Here is a 26,655-nt window from a genome sequence, read left to right as displayed (position 1 = left end):
CATGGTAGCAAAATGAATCTCAGACCTTTCAAAAACATGAAAAATTAACACTACAATGTGTTTTTTGATATTTCCTTTTTTCGTCAAAAACGAAATATGCATGCCCCTATCATTAGCACTTGACCTCTACCCTCCCCTCTCCCAAGCATGCCAATGTTACCCTGCACCCAACGGCCACTACACAACATGCCAGGTTTGTTTTCCCTTTGTGATTTTGCTTGCTCTTGAATATGCGAGAAGAGAAGATCAAATGTGCTTGGATGTTATTTTAAATCGACCTTGACTTGTTTCCTTGTCCTAAGAGCAGCCCGAAATGACTGCTGGACTTGCAGTCTTTGTCATTGTGTATGGCGGGTCAAGCTCTTTTATCGATAATTACACCACCTTGAGAAATTAAAGATCAGATCGCAGGAATGTTCCAAAATACAGATGTGTGGTGCCTGGAAGTCTGGCACATGTGTCCAGCCCTGACCTAGAGTTCAGCAGGTTCCCATGAGTGAGCAACTCTTGGAATGTAGCCGACAACTTCCAGTAACCGCTTCCATTAAAAACGTGTTCTTTGTTCCCTGTAACACTTCATAAAAAAGCAAAACTGTTAGAGATAATCAAAGCCACATAGGCCAACTAAAGATCGTCAACCCGATTAATGATTTGTCAACCAAGTTTCCGCAACAAAAGTTTACTTCGATCTTACATGCATCATAACTCCAGTTTCACACTTCATATGTTTTCCTAACTGTGCCGATGTCATAATATTTGCCAAAAAAATGTTCCATTGGCTGAATGACTTCGATGCCGATTGTTTCAGGCACGTTTTTCTTGCCCGTGTGTGCACACGGGGTGAGTACAGACGAGGGTGGAAGTGGAACCCTCTTCCTTTCCTTTGATGTCAAAATTGGGCCAACCAGTTCTGGATACATTCTTGAAAACAAACATAAACCATAGGACAAGTAAAAGTGTGCACGGCAATGTGATAATTGCAAAATTCAGGTCCTATTTTTTTTTTAATGCTGTTGTCTGCATAGGAAATATTGCCCTTATTGTCTGTTGCATAGTAAAACGTAAAGCAAGGGTAATTTTTCTTTCTTCTTCACACTGCTGATAAAAGTTCCACCTTCGACAGTTGTGTTATCTTCAAATGCTGAGGATTTTCTCTTCGACCACCTGTTGCTCCTTGTGTTTACGCTACAGATGGCGCCAGTTCTTCGTGTAGCATCTGCAAAGCTGTCGCTTGCCGATAACAGCAATGACTCATCCAGGGCGAAGCAAAAAGTCATTGTTTTGAATCTGGCAAAGCTGTTTTGATTTCAAGATAACGAAATTCGATTTCCAGAAAGAAAAACAAGAGTTAAAACAACTTCATGTTCTGCACCTTCTGATAAGCAAAACTGTAAATTTTGTATGTCCAATGAGGTACAGACAAAGTGATATTATTTTTGTATTTTTTATTATTTTTCATTGCTGTAATGCCACTTTTAGCTAATCACAAAAAGAAAAAAATCTATGCCAGGCAAGCGCTATAGAGCAACCACAAACAAAAGAACCTTCGACCAGAAGCCTTCCCCTACATCCGTTCAACTTGCACCATAAGGAAGCATGCTCCACTCTACCCCTCTCCTACACATGGGAGTACGATGCACGGAAGTCGCAGGTCTGCACATCTTATTTTGCATGTGGTTCCACTATAAAGCATGGAACCTTTCATTGAGAGATCCTGAGTATACCATTCAATGCACTTGACTGCAAGGGGGTGTACGGGTGATGCAAAACAGGTTTAGTGTGTTTTCTGGGTTTCATGGAAACACAGCATTAGAATAAGTAAAAGCAGAAACACTATACAATCGATAATGTCCAATTAAGCATTAAGAATGAACCATTATCACCAACATTCAGAGAAGTAACATTTTTAATGGGATAAAACTAATAGTTTGAGGAAGAGAGAAATTAATCAATACATTACTCACCTGATCGACTAATGGCTGCATCAATGTTTCAAACCTCTCCTCGTTAACGAACTTCTGGTTGTCATACAAGAACACTGAATGGAGTGTTCTGAGGATGTACTCCAAAAGGAGGAAAGTTTTTGCCTCAGCTTTCTTCCCTTGGCCAAAGGAAAGCTCTTTTGTCTTTGCTAGATTGTTGCTGTCTAAAAGCTCTGACGCATTTTGCAAGAAGTGACTTGCAAACAACACAAACAGCCCTTTCAGCTTCTCTGCAATGCTGCTAGACAACCTAGAATGAACCGAAGACACTCATAAAATTATTATTGCAATGCTAAGTAAAACTGTACTCAGGAATCCATGAGAATGGTTTTTGTTGGGAAGCTTTTATACTGAGATGACAAAAATTTCTAAAATGCTCTTTTACAACAAACTTACGGGTTTTTTCACCCGACTTGCATTGCAATGAACGACTAACAACATACATAGGTTGTCAAAGCAAAATAGCTGCCGATTGTCTCTTAAAGACTTGAACGTTGAAAAGCTCCTTTCCACCTCTACTAACAGTAGAGGAGCATACCTGAAGAAAACTATGTCACTTGCTTGCAAATCCCTTAGTAATTCCCCATTAGAAAAATCTTCAGAAAAAACATCAGCAACTGAACATAACATGTAAACCACAACAAAGAACCGAAGATTCTTACCTGTAAAATGTAATTGCACGTTCCTTCTCTGCTTCAGCATTTGCTGCCCAACTGAAAAGCTTGTAATACAGGGGACGGAATGTGCTTTCGGAAAGCTTCAGGACCAAGGTACTTAATGAGTCCACAATGTAACCTTCTGTAGAACTCACATCAGCCTCATCTACATCTGGATGAGTCGCACGGAACTCCAGGGCAGCAGAGAAAAACTTCAGGATCTCTGGATGCTGACGGTTAAACTCCACACTGCTCATGGAAGTGTTCAGTGTGCAGAAACTCTCTGTCAGTATCCCAAAGAGAGGGCCAACTGCACTGTACTTTCTTTCCTCTACAAGTTTGTCGAATGACCAGCTACTTGCTGGTACAAGAACTCGTGGAGGTACATTTTGTGCAATTTGCAGCCTGGAAGAAAAAAATTAAAATAAAAAAACTTTAAAATCGTCAAGAACAATTACTCATCTTCGGAGTCAAATATCAGGGAAGATTCAATGAAGGTTTTACCCTTTGCACTTATGTGACCTATGCACAAACTGGTATGCAGGCAGCTTCTCCTTATCACCTTCTGGAATGGTGAATATTATGAACTGAACAGATCAATCAAATTTTTGGTAAAAATGATTTTTAAAAGCTTACGTAATCACTGTTGTGTACTACAAAATAATACAATGAATCTTAATTTGAAATAAGCTTTTATTCTTTTGATGACATTTCTTTCCAGGTTCCTAGAATTTTATCCAAATAACACTACCATGATATATACAGTCAACTCTCGATTCTACGACCCTGGGTATAACGACCCTCTCGAAGTAACGACCCTTTTCCCGGGAACCGTGAAAAATTTAGAAAAATTTGGAAAAAAAAAGTTGAAAAATTGAAGGAAATCGGCCGAAAAATGCATTGTTTTTTCCTCCACTCATTCTCTTTACGAGCGCTCTACCGCTCACAATCAGGTCTGCACTAAAAATAGACACCACCACACCATGCTTGAGTGATATCCAATAGCACTTGACCTCTGCCCTCCCTCCCTCAAGTGCACCAATGTCACCCCGCACCCGACTGCCGCTACCCAACGTGCCAGGCTTGTTTTGCCATGCTTGCTCTTGGATACGCGAGAAGAGAAGATCGAATGTGCTTGGATGTTATTTTAAATCAACTTGACTTGTTTCCTTGTCCTAAGAGCTGCTGAAAACTCGCGGAGGGGGGGGGGGGGGGAGCAGCCTGAAATGACTGCTGGACTTGCAGTCTTTGCCAATGTGTATGGCAGGTCAAGCTCTTTCATCGATAAATACACCACCTTGAGAGATAAGATCGCAGGAATGTTCCAAAATACAGATGCGTGGCGCCTGGAAGTCTGGCCCATCTGTCCAGCTCTGACCTAGAGTTCAGCAGGTTCCCGTGAGTGAGCAACTTTCGGCCTTGTAGCCGACAACTTCCAGTAACCGCTTTCATTCAAAACGTGTCCTTTGTTCCCTGCAACACTTCATAAAAAAGCGAAACTGTTAGAGATAAACAAAACCACATAGGTGAACTAAAGATCGTCAACCCGCTTAATGCGTTGTCATCCAGGTTTCCACAAAAGTCTACTTCGATCTTACGTGCATCATAACTCCCGTTTCCCACTTCATACGTTTTCCTAATTGTGTCGATGTCGTAATATCTTGCCAAAAAAGTGTTCCCTTGGCTGACTGACTTCTCCCTCTTTTCCTGTCAGCAAACGTAGGTGGGGGGAGGGGGGATGCAGATTGTTTCAGCCACGATTTTCTTGCTGATGCGGGCTGATTACAGGCAAGGGTGGAAAAGGAACCACCCCTCTTCCTTTCCTTTGACGTCTAAAATGGGGCAACCAGTTCTGGATATATTCTTGAAAATGAACAAAAAACATAGAACAAGTAAAACAAAGTGACCCTCTACCCTTTCCCCAGCTCATTCTCTGCCACTAGTGAGCACGGCAATGTTGATAATTGCAGATTTCAGTTGTTTTTATTATTTATTTATTATTATTATTTTTTAATGCTGTTGTCTGCATAGGAAATATTATTGTCTGTTGCATGGTAAAACGTAAAGCAAGGGTCATTTCTTTCTTCTTTACACTGCTGTTAAAAGTTCCGTCTTGGACAGTTGCGTTATCTTTAAAATGCTGGGACTTTTCTCTTCCACCACCTGTTGCTCGAACTTCCAGCCGGTCTCCTTGTTTTTACGATGCAGCTGGTGCCAGTGTTTTGTCTAGCGTCTGCAAAGCTCTTGCTTGCCGATAACAGCGATGACTCATCCAGGGCGAAGGAAAAAGTTATGGTTTTGAATCTCGCAAAGCTGTTTTCATTTGATGATAACGAAATTCGATCTCCAGAAAGGAAAACAAGAGTTAAAATAACTTCATGTTCTGCTAATTTGCATCCGCTTTTCTTCAGAACCATTCATGTGGAGGAAAAAAAAAGTGTTGAATGTAGGAATGGTCGCTGAGACTGATTAAAAAAACATTATTCAAGGGGAAAACGTTTGGAGGGGTGGGTGTTTGACATCGAGAATACTCCTAAATCCAACATTAAATGGTCGATTAACGTGAGAGTAAATAACGATCTACCATTTTGATATGTAAAAATGCGCAGTTTCATAAAGCTTGTTTCAGTTCATTTTATGCTGATGGGCTAATCGGGACTAAATATACAGTTTAAAGTGAAATTCAATTCCAGACCCGAATGATTATCGACTGGGACGCTGTTTAATGACGTGTCCTAGAATACGCATCACATCACAAGTTGCGCGTTTCCTTTTTCACGCTGGATTACAATGCAAGTCAAGGAAGGAGTTTGGACTGCTCCCTTGAATGGGGAAGGAGGGTGAATGAAGTTGGTTGAAGCAAAGAAAAGTGACTTTTTTTTACGATGTATTTTACACAGCCGAACCAGAATGAAAATTACAGCCCTGATTTTTTTTTGTCTGGTACCTAGAGAGGTTGTATTGTTTCTCCCGAGAGATCTAATCTTACCAGTTAATCTTGTGACAGACAATGCTTCAGTAAACCTGTATAAAATCCAACATTCATTCTGCCCGATTATCTCCCGACTTTTGCTGGCATCAGTCTGACTGGTGTCAAGATTCTTCGAGTTTCGCTTGCAATAAGCGAGAGATTGTTTTCCTTTCCATTGGTCTCAGTGCAAACAAGTTTCTCATGAACTAAATTCTCTTTTGTGAAAACTTTTTGATGTTCTATTTTCCTTCTCACAACACGCATCCTGTGCATAACAGGTTGTATAACTACCAGGATAAATGGTGTTACCATCTCCTAGGCGTCTGTGTGTCCGTTTGAGCTCCGTTTAAGCTGAAAATTGGTGCAAATTCCAATAACGACCCCTTCGAAATAATGACCCTTTTCCCGGGAACTGTGAAAGGTCGTTGAATCGAGAATTGACTGTACATATACAATCTTCCGGTGTTCACTGTACAGTGAACAAAAACAGAGGTTTGAAATGTATAGAGAACCAAACTCAAATTTATTGCAGTATTTTCTGTGGCAATAATGAATATTGAAAAATGTCCAGAATTTTTCATGGTGGCAAAAGAAAAAACCTTTCCGGGAAAGTTTCCAAACTTTCAAGAGTTCTCATATTTTGGAACTAACTTGAATGATGTTTACTCTTGAAAGATTGGATCAATATCCCAAGAAAATATCTTCACCAATCTTTAATTATCCATTAGTTTATCAGTAACAGTGAACATTTTACCAAATCTAATCTATAGTCTACAATCCGGTACACATTTCTGTACTTGAATTTAAAGGCATGTAAAATGAATTTCTGAATAAAAAGTTTCTATATCCATTCAAATCATCTTCCCATGCATTAAATACAGCAGTGATCGAGCCAATCAGAATTTCAATAAAATAGTATGTCATCATCATTTACTGGTATTGATCAGAACTCCACATCCTTGAAGAGGTTTTCTCGGGCTATCAGCCAGGTGAAAAAAGTAAAGAATGTATCCCGTGTTCTAACATATATATAACTAATTAGATTCATTTAAATTACTGAGAAATGTCCAAGGATACACATTGGCAGGAATCAAAAGCTATGCATTGGTATCAGCTTAGTTCCAGAAATAAAGTATTTTATTTTCAAATTATGATACGTGACTTTTCCTTCTGTCATTGTACTGCCCAGAAGTTAGGTAATTTATTTATTGTTTTAAAGATCCTTAGGGAGCCCTCTATCCAATAGTAATTTTAAATATGTTTCCTAGATACAGGAATATACAACTTTTGTTTGGAAAATGTGTTCAGTTTTTGGCCCGAAATTTTTATTTCTTACTCACCATAAAATGTATGTCCCTACCTGTTACTTACCAAGAAATCAAATCTATGACACTCACAAATTAGCATGTCAAAGTGGAGAAGCATCTTGTTCTTGCCAGTTCAACCCCCGCTGCCCCAAGCACCCCAAGAAATTACAAACAATAACAAAACAATATTAAGACAACATTAAGAGTTTTAGGGTTAGCCCACTCAAAACTGCAATGCTACTCACCGAATTGCTTTCAATTTCTGCTGAACCGTAGCTGTTTTCTGATTGTCTGATTCTGGGTATTTTGCCGACAGGTTACATACTTCTCGCAGCAACTTTTGGAGATACGGGCTGAGAAAGTGATGAAGGTTCTCCACTACTTTCTGAACAGCAGTGACCACACTCAACAGAAGCAGTTCATGTCTGTGGATGAAAACTACCTTGATTACATGCCAATACCATATTAAATGGGTTATGTGCAAAATGTAATGACAGTATCACTAAATTTTAAATTCGTTCTCAAGTGATCTTCACACATATTTGATACAAAAGAACATTAAGGGTGCGATAAATTAATCAGTATTTCTCCTGAATTAGTCAATAAGGGTTGCAACTCATTTCGCCAAACCAAATTCTTGGTCATTTTCAGGTATCTTGAAGCAACTTTCCACACCATTTTACAATGTTTTGACAAAACAATATAATACGGATAGGACAGATTAATTGGTACTCTTATCAGTATCGGCTGATATAGGCATATCAGTGTATCGGTAAAATTACCGATTACTTTACTGATCCGATATATCTATAAATGTCTTAACATTTAGTGCAAAATTCAACCATTTTGTTACAATATTTATGGATAATCCCCATGGCATAATTTTTTTTAAAAAAAATGGCTAAATATGCAATTTCTCTTGGACTGCAGTCACCTTGAAACACACATTTATTTAAGGAGAGCAATGAACCTTTCAGGTCTTCAAGGAACATTTGGAATTTTATATTGGATCTGTAGAATATCGGTTATCAGTATTGGTAAATTTTATATCGGTATCAGGCAAAATTTCATATCGGACCTTCCCTATAAAATATAGATGTTAAGTATTCAAAGTTTATTCAACATTGTTGAAACTGAATGATGAAAAATAAAACATGCTGAAACACTTTGAACCAATCCGTACCAATGCTGATACTCCTGATTGTCAAAGATGCTGATACTAGAAAATATCAACAATTAAGATCTTCAAAATACTGATATATATTGGTCAGTGAGTATTCCATTACAATTATAATTTACACAATTACAATTTACCAGGTTTTTTGCATCAAAATATTCAGTAACTACATCAGAATATTATAAAACCTGTTATGTAATTACAAGATGAAGTTTTTCACAGTGCTGGTGCAAAATAAATAGGAACTTCAAATTTTGCATAATTCCCAGGATAACTAAACTTCTCGAAAATGTCACCTAGCCCATTTGAAGACCCCACAAAAGACCAGAATTCCGGAAAGTATTGGTAAATAAAGTCCAAATGATAGCAATGATTTAACATTCACTGATCTTACATTTTCCCACAATTTAAGTTCCTTCACCGTGGTCCTCAGAAAAAAGCAAACATAAAAACTGAGGTTCCTCTGTATGTGAATTTCTTTACATCTACCAATTATTTTTTAATAGAATTAATCAACACGGAATAGTAAATAAATATCAGAGCGCAGTGAAACTTCAATTTTACATTTTTAGATTATACATTTCCAGTGGGAAATGTCGACGTCTGACTTTCAAATTTTTAAAAATGTTTAAAATGTCTCATAATTTCTACTCCCTCCCTCTCCAAAACTGGGGAGTGTCATGCTCCCCTGCAAATTTGGTTCATAGGGCCAACAGTAGAAGTGAAATTTCAGAATTTTTTTTTCAGTAAGCTGGCAACACTGGCCAAAGCCATTATTATCCTGGAAATTATGCAAAACATGAACTTTCTTTTTATTTGGAGTAAAAAAATGGATTTTGTGATTACTTGTATTTTAATATTCTGATGTGATTCTTGAATTTAATTTAGAACAAAAATTCTTTGTAAATTGATACATATAATTGGAGTAGAATACTTGCAAACTGATAGTGATCAACATCCTGAACAACTTTTAATTATTACTAACTTTAAAGTATTGGTATCTGTGGGAATCTGTGCGAGTATTAGAATTGGTCCAAAGTGGTACCAGGTCAGCCCTAACTACCAGAATGTAAATTTTGTAATAGCATTTTTATCAGCTCTTCATACAGATCCATCTCTACACTACGTAAAAATTTAGTACAATAGAATAAATTTCAACAAAAAAGCACATAATAAAAATACTTTAAAATGTATGTTCTACACATTTAGCTTACTTGAGAACACCTTTCTTCTTCATAAGCTTAAGGAGTGAAGGGATGAACTGGCTCAAGTAGTGAATGGAATGAGCCTTCAGTGTGTTGCACAATTCTCCCAGGCAGAGAACCAAAGAAGCAAGTACATTGCTTGGTGGCAACTTCAAGGCCAACAAATCTGTCACTATATGCAGCACCTAAAAAGAACAAAGGAAATGTTAAGCAGTGGTGGAAGAACAACGATGGAGAGGCTGACTTCTATCCCGACCCAATCACAGTATGCAAATTGTGAAGAGTGATGTAGTGGAATCATGAGTATACATTTCCCTACATGGTGTACGGAACCCTGGTGAGTCAACTGACCACAGAAAACTGACCAAATACTGACTACTTACTTATATCAATTACTGTGCATCAACTAATAAGCATTTTAAGACAAACTAGAATTTCTTTTTTTAAAAATTATTATCCAATCATGGCATACCTTTTTATTGAACACAAAAATGGTTTCTTTATTGTTTTGTATTTTTTTATTTTGTGCTAAAAAAAAAGGATTAATACATTGTAAATAAATAAGACATGGTAGAAAGATGAGAAAATCTGGCTTATATATTTAAATCTTTCAACCAGTGCTCAAAGAACACTTCCTCAGTATAATAATAGTTATTATTAACCTTTTGGTGACCAAGCGTCTCGAACGAGTTACCCAAAAGTAACCCTCGGGATACCAAGCGTCTTGATCGAGATGCTGTGTCAAGGTCGTAGTTTTTACGTTATAACTTTTCTATTTTTGGCTAGAATATCGATTTTATTTTTTTATATTGTTCCTAACACATGTATTTAACAGAAATTGTTTTTTGCATTTTTTTTGTCTTCATGAAAATGGAGGGGAAAAGGTGGGAAAAGATACTTCTCTTTTGCGGCTCTTTTCAACGTCAAATTTTTGCCGACAAAGGAAGACCGGCTTTGTTGTTCTGTTGTTACATTGGTCATACGGCAATGATGCAAATATTTTTCTGTTTCTTACATGCAAGCGATAATTTATATGTGCATTTTGAACTTTTCATATCCTTTTTTTTTCGGGGGGGGGGGGGAAGCAGGGGGAGAAACCCTGTTTTTTAAAAAAAATCAGGGGATTTTCCCCCTTTCACCCTCCATATGTGCGCCGAATGTGAATAAATTATATATCGTCTGAATCTGTGATTCATTCTGCGTACTACGGTATATCGTTCATATCTCCAGGGCAAATAGTCTCTGAGCTAAAGTTATTTCAAGGTACCGCTGCATTTTGAAGCTTGGCATGCCGACAATTCCTTTTAGGGGTATAACTCAAGTTACATTGGTCATATGATGATAATGCAAATATTTTTGTGTTCCTTACATGTTAGCGATCATTTCCATATGCATGTCGACACTGTCATGTACTTTTTGCTTGAGGGGAGGGTGGGGGAACACAATTTTTTCCCCCGAAATTTTGGAATTTTGAGAGTTAGCCCCCTCCCCCTCGCCACATATACACCGAATTTGCAAAAATTTCATATAGTCTGAATCTCTGGTTCATTCCGCGTACAACGGTATATCACTCATCTCTCTAGGGCAATTAGCTTCCGATCTACACTCATTTAATTGAAACTCTGCATTTTGCTCAAAATCGGCTCGGTACCCAGAGGCTTACTTGTGAAAAAGGTCTTGGGCGTCAAAAGGTTAAGTTTGGAAAGATGATAAAAAGAATGTCTCATCTAATTCACCTTAAGATCTATATCCTCATTGGAAAATACCCAATACGCAATTACCCCCCCCCCCCAAATGCAAATTGCAGTCGCAAATGCAAAAAATAAACCTAAACCTAACTTTTACTGATAATAATGACCACCTCCCTCTAGTAAGACAATATATTATAATGCTTTATTAAATATTTCATTTCTAGCATTAAAAAAATAATCAAGAATTTGCTACAATGTAGATCTAGCACTTAGTATTATTGTAAAACTACCTTGAAATATTTTCTCCGACTACTTACTTCCTTGAAATATTCTTGATTTTCCGATGCCAAGAGCCGAGCCAGTAGTTTAATAGAGAACAGTGCTGTCTGCTGGTTTAGCTCCAGTTCTTCACTCACGGCTCCCTCTTGCACAGTCTGAATCAAGGGAACTAACAGGGCAAGAATTTTATACAGGCCTGGCTTATCAGTTTCACTAAAGAAAGCTGAATAGTGAAGTTTCGAGTTCAGAATTTCCATTGCCTTTCGACGAATCACTGGCGACTTATTTCCCAGAAGACCATGTACCACATTCACGAACATCCCACTTGGCAAGAGATTGTTCACCTATTAAAGATATTTTAATAAATTATTAGAACATAATGGAACTTTTTATTTTTGCCTTCAAATTAAGATGTGGTTACTTTACTTTTTTTTTTTTTTTTACTTTTACTTTTACATGTATTCCTTATGGGGAATCAACTTCAACATGGAGTTACAGCTAATGAAATGGAAGTTTCGACTTTTCCGCTGGTGTAATGCATCTTCAAACTGCCCTCTTCCCGTTGACATCTTTTTCTATTCCATCGGTAGTTTTATATTCCCAAGAGAACGAATCAAATCAAACTCCCATATGATCAATGCTTTTCTCCTTGTCTCCTGGCAGTGTTGCCAAACCTGATGTGCATAAAAGAACTAAATTTCACCTTAAATGGAGTTAGAACTAACTTTCATGGAGCTAGATTTACGAAGGCTGGATAAAGTGCCTTCTAGGTAATGTTAATTGTCGAAGGGGTGGGGCACTGCTATCATTGTTAACTCTAAATTGATGACAATTTATTTTCAGTTTTCAACATCTAGATCCGGCAGCATCACCCATCTCAATAATCCACGGATTATGAAATCGAAAATAAAGAATTCCCTGGTAACAATATTTTATCAATTTTGCATCAAACATTGCGTTTTAAATAGTAGCTGGGGAGATTAGAGGGAGTGGGGCGACGCAACCAATATAACAATATCACGTCACGTGCAAAATGTATAATTATGATAAAAGTTGGTCTATGTGGACCAGAACCAGAGATGGCATCATAGTGGGGCACGAGGGTGGGCGTGCCAGTTCACAGCCGAACGAGTGTACGAAAGAGGCAGATCTGGCTCCAAGAGAGCTAAAGTTGGCACACTGCAACGGACGGAAGGGCTCGGGAAGACTCCCGTGGAAACTGTGCCGCATGCCTTTAAGACATTTACTTTATAGTAGAACTTCAATTTCATGTTTGTCAAGGGAACAAGGAGAAACAACTCAAAATGCAGGAAAAATGTAAAATCCAGGAACATACAATCAGAGTTCCACTGTATATTCATAAAAATCATAACAAAATGTCAAATTTTTGCACTAAAACAGCAGTTCTTAGACTGTAGTCTGCACATCATAACAAAATTCTCCTAACCTAACAAAAACATAAAAAATTACTAAGCATTAAACCCACCACTCCTAGCAAAATAAAACCAATCACTGCTAAAATAAAGCCCTAGTCAAGAAATATATGTACACACCCTGAAATATGCATTTTCTTCTTGCATGGTTGCAGGGTGTGAAACGTGTCAAGTGGTGTAGAAAAAAAAACACTACAAGTACAGCCAGTCATGTCCCAGGACAATTTCAAAACTTTCTAAACAAAATTAAACACTGTTGTATGCACACGAATCAAGCCAAAAAATACATGGGAATACTATCATTAAACTTAACACAGATATAAAATCACCATCAGCATTCCAAACATGCTCGCACACAAAATTCACCTGCACAAATTATAACAGAGCTGCCAGAATTCATGCCCCATCAAGACGATTGATGCAAGAGAAGTCTGCCAACAGATATGATAAGTAGGGCCCAGGACTTTATGTTATAACATACATATTTTCTATTTGGTATCATATCAAATAATGGGGTGAGATCTTTACATATCTGATGAAAATCAGCTGCAATAGATGAACTTGATAAGGCATACTTTACCAATTTTGCATTTTTACAACATATTCCTTCAATTTGTATAATTTCGTAATTGTCTTGCATATAATCAGTTATTTTATAATTTATTCTTTGTACTTTAACGCAATGGATAGTTCATATTATCGATGGCAGAATATGGAACTTACGAATGAAGAAATTAAAACCAGATGCCATCTTTCCTTATCAACTAGTGCAGAAAAATAATACCCCTCCGCTCTTTTTATCCCGTTGACAATTGATAGTCGTGCAAACATTATTGAGGAAAAATGTTCTCTCTCGTTGTTGTGCGGGCAGGGGAAGTAAATTGTGAAAAAAGTGAGTTGCCAATTATGCTTTAGTTTCCACAAATGTGTAAATCTGACACAATAGTAAATGAAACTTAGGATAATTGCATTGAACCTCACAATATTTTCAGTATTTTCCCAGTATATTCTTTGGTTAAAGGGATTCTCACTTCATTTAACACTAGAAACACGGCTGGGTCATTTTTGACCCATTTGGATCTTTTCGTTTTAACAACTTTCACATTTTTTTATTAATCGGATTGAATTTTCGTGACTTTTACTCATCCTGTGAAAGGAACATTTGTAGAAAATATCAGTCTTTTCCTAACTTTATTTTGTGAAATATGAAACGACTATACTGGAACTGTGACGTGGGTCAAATGACCCACCTCTCTACATAGTGAAATCTTGTTACATTTTTGCAACACTGCTGGCTACCATTTTGTTTCTACGTCGCGAGCATCCCTGGTGATAATGGACTCTCCCTTCCAGCTCATGTTCAAGGCCAGCTTCTCAGCCATGTTGTCAGTTTTGTCTGAGTGAGTGACACGTCAGTGTTTGTTGAGTGGGAAAAACTAATTATTGGCGGTTCGCTGTGTTATTTTGGGCATTCACTATGAGTAAGAGACTAATGAAAGTGGAAGAAATACTTGCAACTTTCAATGACATAAGTGAGGCCGAGTCTGAAGCTGAATGCGTTGGTATTTCTTCAGATGAAGAGTATGTGCCAGACAACAGCGAATCTGACGAATCAGATCCAATATCAGGAGAGGAAGAGGTTGGCACCACAAGTACCACTTCTTCAAATAAGCATCGTAAAATAGGTAAGATTACTATTATTATTAATTTATTTTACATTTATACACATACAAATTGTGTGTGTCTCACATAGTATTCATAGTAATTTCAATCGTTTTGACCAAAAAAAAATTGTGAAATAAATTGAATGCAATTGTGTAAATACAGGAGTAGGGATGTAAACAGGGGGTGGATCCTGGGAATTCGAACCCCCACCCCGAAATCCCGACTTTTCTTTTCTTTTCTGTAAATTTAGCCTATTTTAGGGGTGATTTTACAAATTTTAATATAATTTATCCGCACATTGAATTTGGACCCCCCAAAAAGCTTTGGACCCCTCCTGAAATAAATTCCTGCGTACGTGCCTGCATTGTGTGCTTTGTTGTTGTTATCAGCATCTTCAAATATTACATGAGAAGACGTTTATGGTACAAAAATTCACATAATATCCGGCGTAGCCGAAAAAGTCAAAGGCGGCTGAAAGCCAAAAAAGTTTAGAGGTGTGTGTGGGGGTCAATTTACCATCTCGTATGTTTTTGGTAACTTATGTTTCAACCAAAGGACCTGACCTAACCTAACCTGCCCTAAAGGAGGAGGGGGTTTGAACAAAGCGATCCCTTACCTAAATATTTATGATATGATACTTCTCTTTGTAGGTGGACTGCCCTTGAGGAGTTTGAAGCGAGTAAGGAAAGTCAGTCAACCAGCATCACATGATTCTACAGATCATGAGCAAGATGTTGCTGGCCCAAGCAATCAAGCAGAAGTTGACGAGCAAGTTGCAGTGACTCAGAAAGCACGCAAGAAACGTCCAAGGAACCAGCTATCACATTTACAACCTGGAACAGAGTTGGAGGCACCAGACAGAACAAAATGGACTATTTTATCAGGTAATGAACTTATGACAGGTGGGCGAAGTGAGCATAATGTTTTGAAAGAAGACTGTGAGCCATCTTCGTACGCAAAACGCAACATGGACGACTCAGTTTTCAGCGCATGCCAACTCATAATTATAAGATATTGAAGCACATACAAAAGTGCACTGAGGCTGAGGCACATAGAGTACTGAAAAGTGACAACTGGTCAACGTCACTTGATGAGCTTCAGGCTTTTTAAGGCATAATTTATGTATGCGGTGCAGTTGGAGCCAGGGGGCTAGAGCTTGATGCTCTGTGGTCAGATAAATGGGGACTGCCATTTTGCAAGCTTGTGATGCCTCAGGACAGATTCCGAGACATTATGAAGTTTCTGAGGTTCGATCTAAAATCAACAAGATCAGAAAGACTGAAAACTGAAAAGTTTGCTCTCATGTCCAAAGTATGGAATGACTTCATTTCAAACAACCAGGGCCATACATTTCTGTAGATGAGCAGATGTTCCAATAAAAGTGTCGGTGCAAATTTACTCAGTTCATGGCATCAAAACCAGACAAATACGGACAAAAAGTTTTGGATGGCAGTTGCCAAAGACTCAAATCAAAGTGCATTCTAAATGCATTCCCATACTTAGGAAAGGATAAACTACGTGCAAATGACGAGCGCCTTGCCGATCTTGTGGTCAAACAGCTTGTCAAGCCCTTCACGAAGAAAGGAATTAATGTCACCTGTGGTAATTATTTCAGCTCACTGTCTCTGGCTAATACTCTGAAACGCAAATCTATAAGTATTGTTGGAACTATGAACAAAGCCAGGCGTGAAGTACCAGTTGCTGTAAAGGAGTCTTGCGAGGACTCTTACACTACAGTTGTACTGAAGAACAACGATATCACTCTTAGCGTGTACCAATGTAAACTATGAAGAAATGTCTTGATTTTGGGCAGCCTGCATCCAGATGTGGCAATAGGTACAAATGAGAAGAAGCCCGAGACAGTGCAACACAACAAAGTTTGGTGTTGACGTTGTCGACCAAATGGCAAGAAAGTACTCTGTCAAAGTCCCATCCCGACATTGGCCAGTGCACACATTTTACAACCTGCTTCACCTTGCAGCCATAAATTCGTGGATTCTGTATAAGTCTGTGCCAAAGAGCACAATTTCAAGATGAAACTTTATTTTGAAGCTTGGAGAAGAGCTGTCTCAAAACTATGTCAGTCTCAGATCAGCAGTACCACAAGCTTCAAAACCTCCTGCTCCACAAGAACAAAAAAATGAAGAGGGACGCAAAAGGTGTCAAGTAAAACACAAATGCTCTGGGAACAAGACAAACAAAAGATGTAAATCATACCAGAAACCTGTGTGCAAGCAGTGTACAAGGGAAATTTTTCATCTCTGCTGTAATTGTGACAACTCAGACTGAACTTCTCTACCAGCACTCTCCTCAGACATTTTTATTTTCTAATAGATATTATGGGTAATGGTGAATTTCTTTTGTGGTCCCGCCTCTGTTCAGGATCCCATCGCCAGTCGGTAAAGAAATTATGGTATGGTATGGTATTATGTGTAAATTACATATTACTGTTGCACTAGTATAACAATATTACTATATAATAATAATATCACTTATATAATACTATCACTATTATATAGTACTATCATTAATAATACCACTATAATAATATTACAATAGTCTTAAATTTGTATTATTGTTGGAAGAGCACATTGTTCAATAAATAATCAGCTGCAGTTCACAGAAATGTGTTGTTTTATTACATGAATGTCTCAATTCATTTTTTAGACATATATTACTTGGGTGTACAATGCAAATAATTAAGGAAAATAGAATGGGTCATTTTTGACCCACTTCTGCGGTTCTAGAGAGTACCAAAAGCAAACCGGTTCTATTGTTAATACCCCACCCTCACCCTAGTGAAAAACCTCGTTAATACGAAGTTCAAGGGACCAAAAAATGTCAACTTCGTATTAAACGACTTCGAGTTATCCAAACTTTTCAAGATGGCACCTGTTTTCAGGTGTAAATAAAGTAGAGTATAAATTACCCCCACAAAGGATGTTTTATACTTGGTGGTAGCTCAGAAAATAAGCTTTATATGAACAATATAATAATATTGTACGTTTTGAAAAAAATGTAAAAAATGTTACACAAAATGAGAACATGGAGCTTAACACGGACACAAAGATTCCAAGGAGACGGTTAACACCATTTATCCTGCGTAGTTATACAACCGGTTATGCACGGGAAGCATGTTGTGGCAAAAAGTCTTTTAAAAAACGGTATTTTCTTTTAATTGTGCAAAGTCCTTGCTCTTCCACGAAATTCTTACAATTTTAGTTCATAAGAAACCCGTTTGCACGGAAACCTACGGAAAGGAAAAGAATCTCGTTTATTGCAAGAAGTGAAACTCGGAAGAATCTTGACAGTAGTCACACTGGCGAGAGCAAGAGACTATACATAATCGGACAGAATGTATATTGGATTTTATGTGCGTTCACTAGAACATTGTCCGTTACAGGATTAACTGGTAAGAGAAGATTCTCTTGGGAGAGAACACAAACTTTCCTTGGCACAAAACAAAGCAAAAAAAAACGGGGCTGTAAATTTCGTTCTGGTTCAGCTGTCTAAAACACAGCGTAAAAAAAGTCACGTATTCTTTGCTTCAGTTAACTTCATATTTGGCCCCCCTCCCCCTTTGCAGGGATCAGTTTAAACTCTTCCTCAACTTGCATTGTAATCCACTCTGAAAAAGTAAACGCACAACTTGCAATCTGTTTGCACCGAATGTGTATCCTAGGACACATTAAACAGTACCGCACTCGATAATCACTCTGGTTTGGATCCCACTTTAAACTGTATATTTAGTCCCGCTTAGCTCATCAGCATAAAATGAACTAAAAACAAGCTTTACGAAACTTGCGTATTTTCAGATTAATCGACAATTTATTGTAGGTTTCAGGAGTATTCTGGCTCGCTCCGCCAAAACTTTTCCTCTCGTATTCCTACATTGAGCATTGCAGTTTTTTTTTTTTTCGCTAATGGTTCTGAAGAAAAGCAGGGATTATATGGCTTTGCGAGATTCAAAACAATGAAGCTTATTCCTTCGCACTGGATGAGTCATTGCAGTTATCGGCAAGCGAGAGCTTTCCAGACGCTAGACTAAACATTGGCGCCAGCTGCAGCGTAAACACAATGAGACCGGCTGGAAGTTAGAGCAGCAGGTGGCAGAAGGGAAATCATGGGCATTTTAAAGATAACGACCAGTTGTCGAAGACCTAACTTTTATCAGCAGTGTGAAAAAAAATGATCCTTGCATTACCTTTTACAACAGACAATAATACGGGCAATATTTCCTATCCAGACAGCTGCATTCAAACAAGAAAGAGGGACCTGAATTCTGCAATTATCACATTACCATGCACATTACCATGCACATTACCATGCACACCAGTGGCGGATAATGAGTTGTTGTTGGAGAAGGAAGGGGGTCACTTTTCTTTTACTTATCATGAAATGATTTGTTCGTTTTGAAGAAAGTATTCAGAACTGTTTGCTTTTTTTTAGACGCCAAAGGAAAGAAGCCCTGTGCGCACGCGAGCAAGAAAATCGTGGCCGAAACAATTAGCAACGGACCCCCCCCCCCCCCTTGCTGATAGATAAAGGGGAGAAGTCACTCAGACAACAAAAGAAGTCACTCAGACAACAAAACACTGTTTTGGCAAATTTTTATGACCAGCACAGTTGGGAAATGTATGAAGCGGGAAACTGGAGTTGCAACATACGTAAGATCGACGTCAACTTTTGCGGGAAACCTAGATGACAACGTATTAAGCGGGTTGACGATCTTTAGTTGGACTATGCGGCTTTGATTATCTGTAACAGTTTCTCGTTTTTTTTTATGAAGTGCACAAAGAACACGCTTTTAATGAAAGTGGTTACCGGAAGTTGTCGGCTACCAGGCTAAAAGTTGCTCGCTCACGGGAAATTGCTGTATCTCGAGCTCAGAGCTAGACAGATGGGTGAGACTTCCAGGCGCCACGCGTCTTGCATTTTGGAACATTCGTGCGATCTTATCTCGCATTTCTCATCTAGCACTGGTGAATATTTCCAAGGTGGCGCATTCAGCTGGGAAAGAGCTTGACCTCCCATGCACATTGACAAAGAATGTCAATGTCCAGCGGGCATTTCGAGCTGCTTCCCTAGAGTTGTCAGCAGCTCTTAGGACAAGGAAACATGTCAAAGTCAATTTAAAATAACATCCAAGCTCTCTCCACATTCGATCTTCTCTTGTCGACTTACGCAGGTGTCTACTTTGAATTAAGCGAAACCAGTTTTGCGGAAGGGTCTTCTAAACAACTTTGTATTAAAAATTATCCGTATTTCGATTTATCTGTACTGAAATACATTATAAATCCTATCTTATCGGCTGGGGAATGGGAAGAACTTCGGATTAAAGGGTACTTCGTATTAACCAATATCGTATTAACGAGGTTTTCCTGTAATGAGAAATTCGAAAGTACTGTTGTGCATATTTTTGGCTTTACTGGGAATATTTCTGCATTTTTCTTGACATATTTTTAATTTTTCATGACATATTTTCCAATTTTTAGGACATAATTACATACATATTTTACAGCTTTATGACATAAAGCCCCAGGCACTAATCCTTTTTTAATATAAACTGAAACAAACATAACCACCTGCAAATTGCTTTCCAATAAGTTTGTTATTGCTCCAAACTTGTGAACAACAAAAGCGATGAAATTCTATAAACAACAATCCAAATTACAATAATACATAATTCGCCACATGCATAGCATACAACACACACAGTTGAAAACGACATCATGACGTGATAAATAGCAGCACATAAAACCACATTCATTACTTCACTGCAACACACCTCTGCAAGCTAAAAGATACAGAAAACTTTCATACGAAACATAATCTTCATAGAGCATGCAAAAATTTCCACTTTTCTTCAGAGTACAGAGAATCATCAGCACCACACTAACTTTATATTTATGTATACAGTTAAACCTCGATTTTACTTTTTTTCAGGGGACCAAGTTGAAAGACCTTAAAATGTGGGAAATTGTAAAACCAGAGAAAATTTTACAGCACTTTGCTCTATTAGAACCATGAACGTTGAATGCATAATGTGGGAAAATATAAAACTGGGGAATGTAAAATCGGAGTTCCACTAAATACAAATATATTTTTATTTTACCAACAAACAACAATCTGTCCATTTATATTATTCCCACTTCTTATTTAAATAATAACTTTTCGAACTATGGTAATAAAAAAATCCTACCTTCTCCAAAATATCATAAGACAAATTCAAAATTGTTTTCCAGTATTTTGCTGTTGGCTTCTCAGCATCTTCTTCTGCCTTGCGAGATATTTTTGATATATAAGATAAAGAAATTACAATTACTTCTTTGTACAATGGTTCCAGTTCCTTAGATTTATCCTCATCCATGCTAGCAATCTGTAATCAAAAGGAAATGTGAAAATACACACGGAAATTGGACCTATACTGTGTATATAAGAAAACAAGCTTATACAGAATAATGGTGATGTGGCAAAGAAATTTTGAAATTTGCTTATTCTGATGTATTCTGATTAATTTTTGGACCAATTTTGATACATCGGATTGTTTGACACATTTGCCTACAAACTTTCATCACTGACAGTTTCCTTCACTCTGACTTAAATGTCATATGCAAGACACGTTCTAGGGTACTTTATGTTACATTTAATAGAAATACAGTTACTGTGATTACTAACATCAAATTTTGCATATATGAGAGAAAATGTTTATTCAAAATGGTATTTATATTTGACACATCTCAAACTAAACACTGCAACACAGACTTTTTTCGTATTGTCGCAAGCTGCTAAAAATAGCATAGTTACACAAGTTCCCTAATCCCCACCGGTGTCGAGCAGTCATTTGGCTTTCGATGCATTGATTCTCAAAGTGCAAGTGTGTCAAAACATTTGGCACTGTCGATAGCTCTCTACAGGAAACATGACTTCCCAATGCCCCTTCCATTAGCACTCTTCCATGAAAAGGAAATTCAGAAGAATTTTACAGGACACTGTCTTTGTAAAACTTGTTTCAAGCACCAGAATGGAGAAGAGAATGACATTGCCATAATTCAAAATGACATACCTCAAAGCTCATTCAGCAGTCAAACCAATTTTTTTTGTACTGCGCAAATCTATAAGCACTTACCTGTTTCATGAACACTGTAGATGACAGAAGCGAAGACACAAACGAAATCACTGTATACACAAAATGACGAAGCTGCTTTGCTGTGTGCCTTTGAACATTAAACAAACATGCAACAACCTCGGGACCTTCGTTGTCTCTCATCTGTTTGAATAATTGTTGGTTTACATTTTCATCTGTTAAGAACAAAATAAGAGCAACATGTCAGATTAAGCATCTAACAGAATGCTACTATAGTAACAGTAGGGATGTATGAAATGAATGTAAAAATTGTACCATTACTGAAGACAAATAATATTTACCAATCCTGTTAATTTTACTATAAAATTAAAACAATTCGTCAAGGGCTTAAAACTTTTGCTCACCTACTTCATTAATATATGTGAATATAACTGCGGCAAGTTTTACCTGAGAAAAGAAACTATATAGAAAGGAACCCTGACTTTACATTTTCTTGCAGAACATATTTAATCTCTTGGTCCCAAACCAACAAAATAATTCCCATGATTTTACATTTTTCCACATTTGAATTTTTTTTAACATCAGCTCTATTGAAAGCATATACGTATGTAAAGCCCTATTGAAAACATATATGTAATGAACATCTTTTTTCCAACCCCATGAGATATCCAGACTCTGGAAAAGTAACAGTCAGTATTGGTATTTGGGGGGGGGGGGGGAGCAATACACAATGGTATGCTGTACCGACACCCTTATCCGGGCAAGCTATTTTTCTGTAACGTATCCGGGCAAGCAGTGTCTGTCAGGCACTGCATTGTTTTAAGTGAATTTTGCCCTTCTAATGCAAGATTTTTATGTTTCATTGTTGTGAAAACAAGCGAGTGACATGATATTTAACCTAATCATCATTGTTATGTCCATAATTCTTGTATACATCATCATCATCGTAATTGCATGTTGTATTTTTTGCTGCATAGTGTATGAAACATGTTTAGCCTGGAAGGTCGTGTGAGGAAATAGTTTTATTTGCACATATATTTTTCATTTTTCCTATTTTAGTGTTAATAATATTTTTTTTACACCTGACCTTCTTTATCAGAGTCAAATATTGTGAAATGAGAAAAAAATAAACAAAGAAAGTAAAAAAATATAATGTTCGCAGGAAGTATCGTTTGGAGTATGTGACAAAAAATATAAGCAACAGTGTCTGATAAAAACACTGGTTGCCCGATTAAGGGTTAATGAAAGTAATGTGTTTAACTACATTAATGGATCATTTATGAACATACCACAATATTTTGAGTAGTTCTTATGATGAAAACAATAACAATCTAACCTGAAGAGTACCAGAAACATTTTTCCCACAAAAAAAAATGGGCTGCAAATATATTACTGTGAACACATTTACTACCAACCTTTCTCTGTTGGTAAGCCTTTAATATACTCCAGAACCTTCAATACATTCCTCAGCACTGTCTTAGGGGCAAACTGGTTGCTAAGCTGGAGAGTAAAGTCCAATTTCTTTGGCATCTGGCCTTTCTCATATAAGTTGGTAGCCTCTTCAGCTCCTTTCACGACATGACTTTCACACACCAGACACAAGAAAAGCCAAAGGAACATGTCTGCATCCAAGGTCTGCAGCAGTTTGTAGAAAAGCAAAAATCTACGATGCTCTGGTACGTGGACCAGGACGTCAACAAACACACGAAGAACCATGGTCACGACATCTTCAATATCTTGGTGCATTTTGGCTGACAGCAAACCACTGTGGCTTGCCTATAAACAAAAATAAAATATACAAATATAAGGCCAAATCAAATATTGTGTTTTGAGATGCAATGTAACGTCTTTTCTGTATATAACACTTTTTTAGTGTAATTTTGCATTACATTGTGCTAAAATGGGAAAAAAAAATATTTTTTTCTGACAGTTCACATGTCCCATTTGCAAATTTAGGAAGGATATATGAATTATGCCTCTACACTAAAACAGTGCCAATTTCATGTTACATACGTCTCTTGGTCAATATGATAGGATACTGTTAAAACAGATGGAATTGATTGTTTTTAATTGAGTTGGTGTTTTAAGTCCACTCTATGCACAGTAGGGCTAATCGGGACTGGACCTACAGTTTAAAGTGGGATCTGAACCATTAACTGACACGACTGGGTATCAAACCCAGGACCCCTTGATTGATCGGGGGGAATAATTGAAAGCTACCCCCAAAGTCTTTGAGGAAAACAAACATCACTTAACTTGAACTCCAACTAAGCAGTAAAAGCCTCTCCTTTACTTTTGTAGTGTAAGTGCTGGGAGCCCAAGAAGATGAGAGGGCAGGGCAGAAGAAATCAGTAAGTGCTGACAATTTTTAAGACATCTGCGGAATTTAAGTTCTAATGTTCTAATTCTAGAATGCAAGCAATATGTATATACAAGAAAACTAATGTTTCTTTCTACTGAAAATACACCCAAAAGTTTGGTTAACTGAAACTCTAATTAACCACGTTTCTCTGTAATTCATAATGGTGTTGTTATTAGGGTTTCCAGATCACTATAAAGGAAAAGTAGGGCATGCTGTCCCAAAATGCAGGACCTTGAAGTCCATAATACACATTTCTAGAACACATTGGAAAGTATTTTAAAATTGACACATTTTCAGTTTATAAAAAATATTATTTCTTAATAATTTCTTAAATGCAAAATTTCCAAACATGTTATCAATACTAAACAATAAATTTCTTACTACACACGTTTTAACTTGTACTTCTCAGAGGGGGCAATATTTCTCAAGATTTTGGTTTAGTGAAAATAATATGCTTATGAAACTCTGAACAGGCAACTCTTCGAAATTATGCTGAACCAGTGACAAACATTTAACAGACTCTATATATATATAAAAAAAAAATCTCATGAGGCTGTTGTGATGATATTAATGAACGTAGTCTCGCAACATTTGAATTAAGAACTGGAATGGCAAACAAATATTCTTCAATTAACATAACTTGAAATGGTTCCAGAAGTTTCATCTGGAGTGGTTTTTAGTTCAATAACTCTCTCTTTACAATCAAAATATTGAGTAAGAATGGGAAACACCTTATTTCACCAGTATAAACCCCAAAGCAAGAAATTCCACTTAGGCATTGACCAGTGTCATCAACAGAATTGGGTCATAAAACTTTGTTCATTAACCCCTTCCCTGTATCCGGTGTAATATTACGCCCTTGGTCACTATAGCTTATTCTGTGTTGGGCATAATATTATGCCTGCAAATATCTCTGACTGAAGTAACCTGTGTTGAACGGAATAATATGTTTTTTGTTGGTGAAACATATGTTTTGCTATTGAAGAAACAACGACCTTTTATTTAGTCACAATTTTCAGTGCCCACAAAGAAGAAGAAAAATAAGAAGAAAAAGAAGTAGTAGTAGTTCAGAGGAAAGTAAACTGTTTTTGTGTTATCCTGACAAAGTGCAAACGTGAGTTCGATTTATTTTTGGTTTTTGAGTTTGTGAGTTTCTAATAGTATTGTCAAACAGGATCGCAAAATATTTTTTCCCTCGTCCCTCATACCTATTGAAGATATTGCAATGAAACTTGGCGGACACATTACGTATAGACCATAGTATTTTTTCAAGGTAGATTGTAATCGGATACCTATATCCAGGGCCGGTCCAGAGGGCCCCAAAGTTACCAAAAGGGATTTTTTGGAGGGAAATTTCACAAATTATCCCCGATTTCCCTTTGCTCATACTTGATGTACACATGTGCATGGTACCATTTGAAAGCCTGTTCTATTCTGAAGAGAAAGACGTATGAACCATGATAATCGGATGAATTGTGCTGAAGCAGTAGCTACTTAAAAATATTACTACGCAAACAAAAAAAATACACAGAATGGGAAATCATTTTGTCAGAAAATTTCACAGGGAAGGGGTTAATTGTTTTTTCTCTTTAAAGCAATGACTGGATCAAAATAAATTTCACAATTCAGTTTGGGAGTGCAGCTTATAGACTTGTAACTTGCATGATTTCTCTTTGTTCAGCTGAATAACATATTTTCCTAATTCATATGCTCAAAATGTAGGTGAGTTGTGATATTTTTCAAATTCCTCCCACATGCAGGACATTAAGGCTAAAATGTAGGACATGTCCAGGGAAAAAGAGGACATCTGGTAACATAAGTTATCTCAATGCACTTAAAAGAACAAAAATAGCACAGGTTGGATACATGTATTACATATAAAGAGCAAAAATTAATAATAGGACTAATTTGCACTCACCTTAACCAGTGTTGGAACTATGGTTTCTATTATTTTGGTAATTACATGGAAGCTGTACATGTCATCCTGTCGCATTATTGATGATCCCATAAATGTGAAGATGGCCATAATGTTATGGAGTACTTGCTCCTGCAAAGATATTAATCAACAAAAAATGCTCAGTAATTTCTTCAAATATTTTCAGCACTATGTTAGATTTTCTCTATTTCCTGGGATATCTGGTTTAATAAATGCCAACATAAATACTGACTGACATGGTCTTCTGACGATTTAAGTTTTTCACATGAATTTGAATTCATTTATTTTTCTTGGAAGAGAAATTTAAAAAGTTCAAGAATGTTAGATTGATGGTAGATTGGCATTGTTGTTTGTTATTTTATGGTTTATTTGTTTTAAGTCCACTTTATGTGCAGATAGGGTAATCAGGACTGGACCTACAGTGAGAATTGGACCACCATGTGCATCTACTGAGGATCCTACCTGGAGCCTCACAGCATTACCACTTGCTACCAGAGAGGCTTCCATGCATTTCATTATTTTGAGTGCTTCCATAAGTTGATTTTTGTCGATACAAGACGACAACAAAAAATGTTATTACTTTTGCGATACAATAAATTCTAAATAAAGCCCTGGATGGTGTGCACAATTTAAAGAGTTTAATGCTTGCTTATTCTCCTTCAACAATTAGTATTGGAATAAAGTACAGGGTGGTTGAGAAGTAACTCCCTATTGTAAATTGTGCATAACTTTTATATTTGTTATTTGATTTGCATGAAATTTGGATATGTTGATCCCTACAATGGTAAAATTTTTTTACATGACAATTGTTGCATGTCATTGCAGGCTCAACATCTAACCGTGCATGAAGAGGCTCATGCTATGGAGTATGGTGGTCCGTGGTGAGAGTGCAGAGATGGTGGCG

The 26,655-nt window shown here is 37.2% G+C and overlaps 1 protein-coding gene across 1 annotated transcript in view; it reads right to left on the bottom strand.

The window, feature by feature from the left end:
• The window catches only part of l(2)k09022 (HEAT repeat containing 1 homolog l(2)k09022), a 97,049-nt gene that overhangs the window by 7,733 nt on the left and 62,661 nt on the right, over window positions 1-26,655 (bottom strand). Inside the window, exons 17-25 of the mRNA XM_083139747.1 lie at window positions 25,734-25,862; window positions 22,869-23,229; window positions 21,496-21,668; window positions 20,569-20,745; window positions 11,307-11,612; window positions 9,308-9,483; window positions 7,162-7,341; window positions 2,645-3,043; window positions 1,965-2,232 (exon numbers count right to left, since the gene is read on the bottom strand). Coding sequence (XP_082995873.1) covers window positions 1,965-2,232; window positions 2,645-3,043; window positions 7,162-7,341; window positions 9,308-9,483; window positions 11,307-11,612; window positions 20,569-20,745; window positions 21,496-21,668; window positions 22,869-23,229; window positions 25,734-25,862 — 2,169 coding nt within the window. The remainder of the gene's footprint in view (window positions 1-1,964; window positions 2,233-2,644; window positions 3,044-7,161; window positions 7,342-9,307; window positions 9,484-11,306; window positions 11,613-20,568; window positions 20,746-21,495; window positions 21,669-22,868; window positions 23,230-25,733; window positions 25,863-26,655) is intronic.

Source organism: Lepisma saccharinum, chromosome 1, assembly GCF_977018435.1.
Source record: "Lepisma saccharinum chromosome 1, izLepSacc3.1, whole genome shotgun sequence".
In the NCBI taxonomy this organism is placed as follows: domain Eukaryota; kingdom Metazoa; phylum Arthropoda; class Insecta; order Zygentoma; family Lepismatidae; genus Lepisma; species Lepisma saccharinum.
Note: the sequence above shows the minus strand (reverse complement) of the source record. Positions and strands in the feature narration are given on the sequence as shown.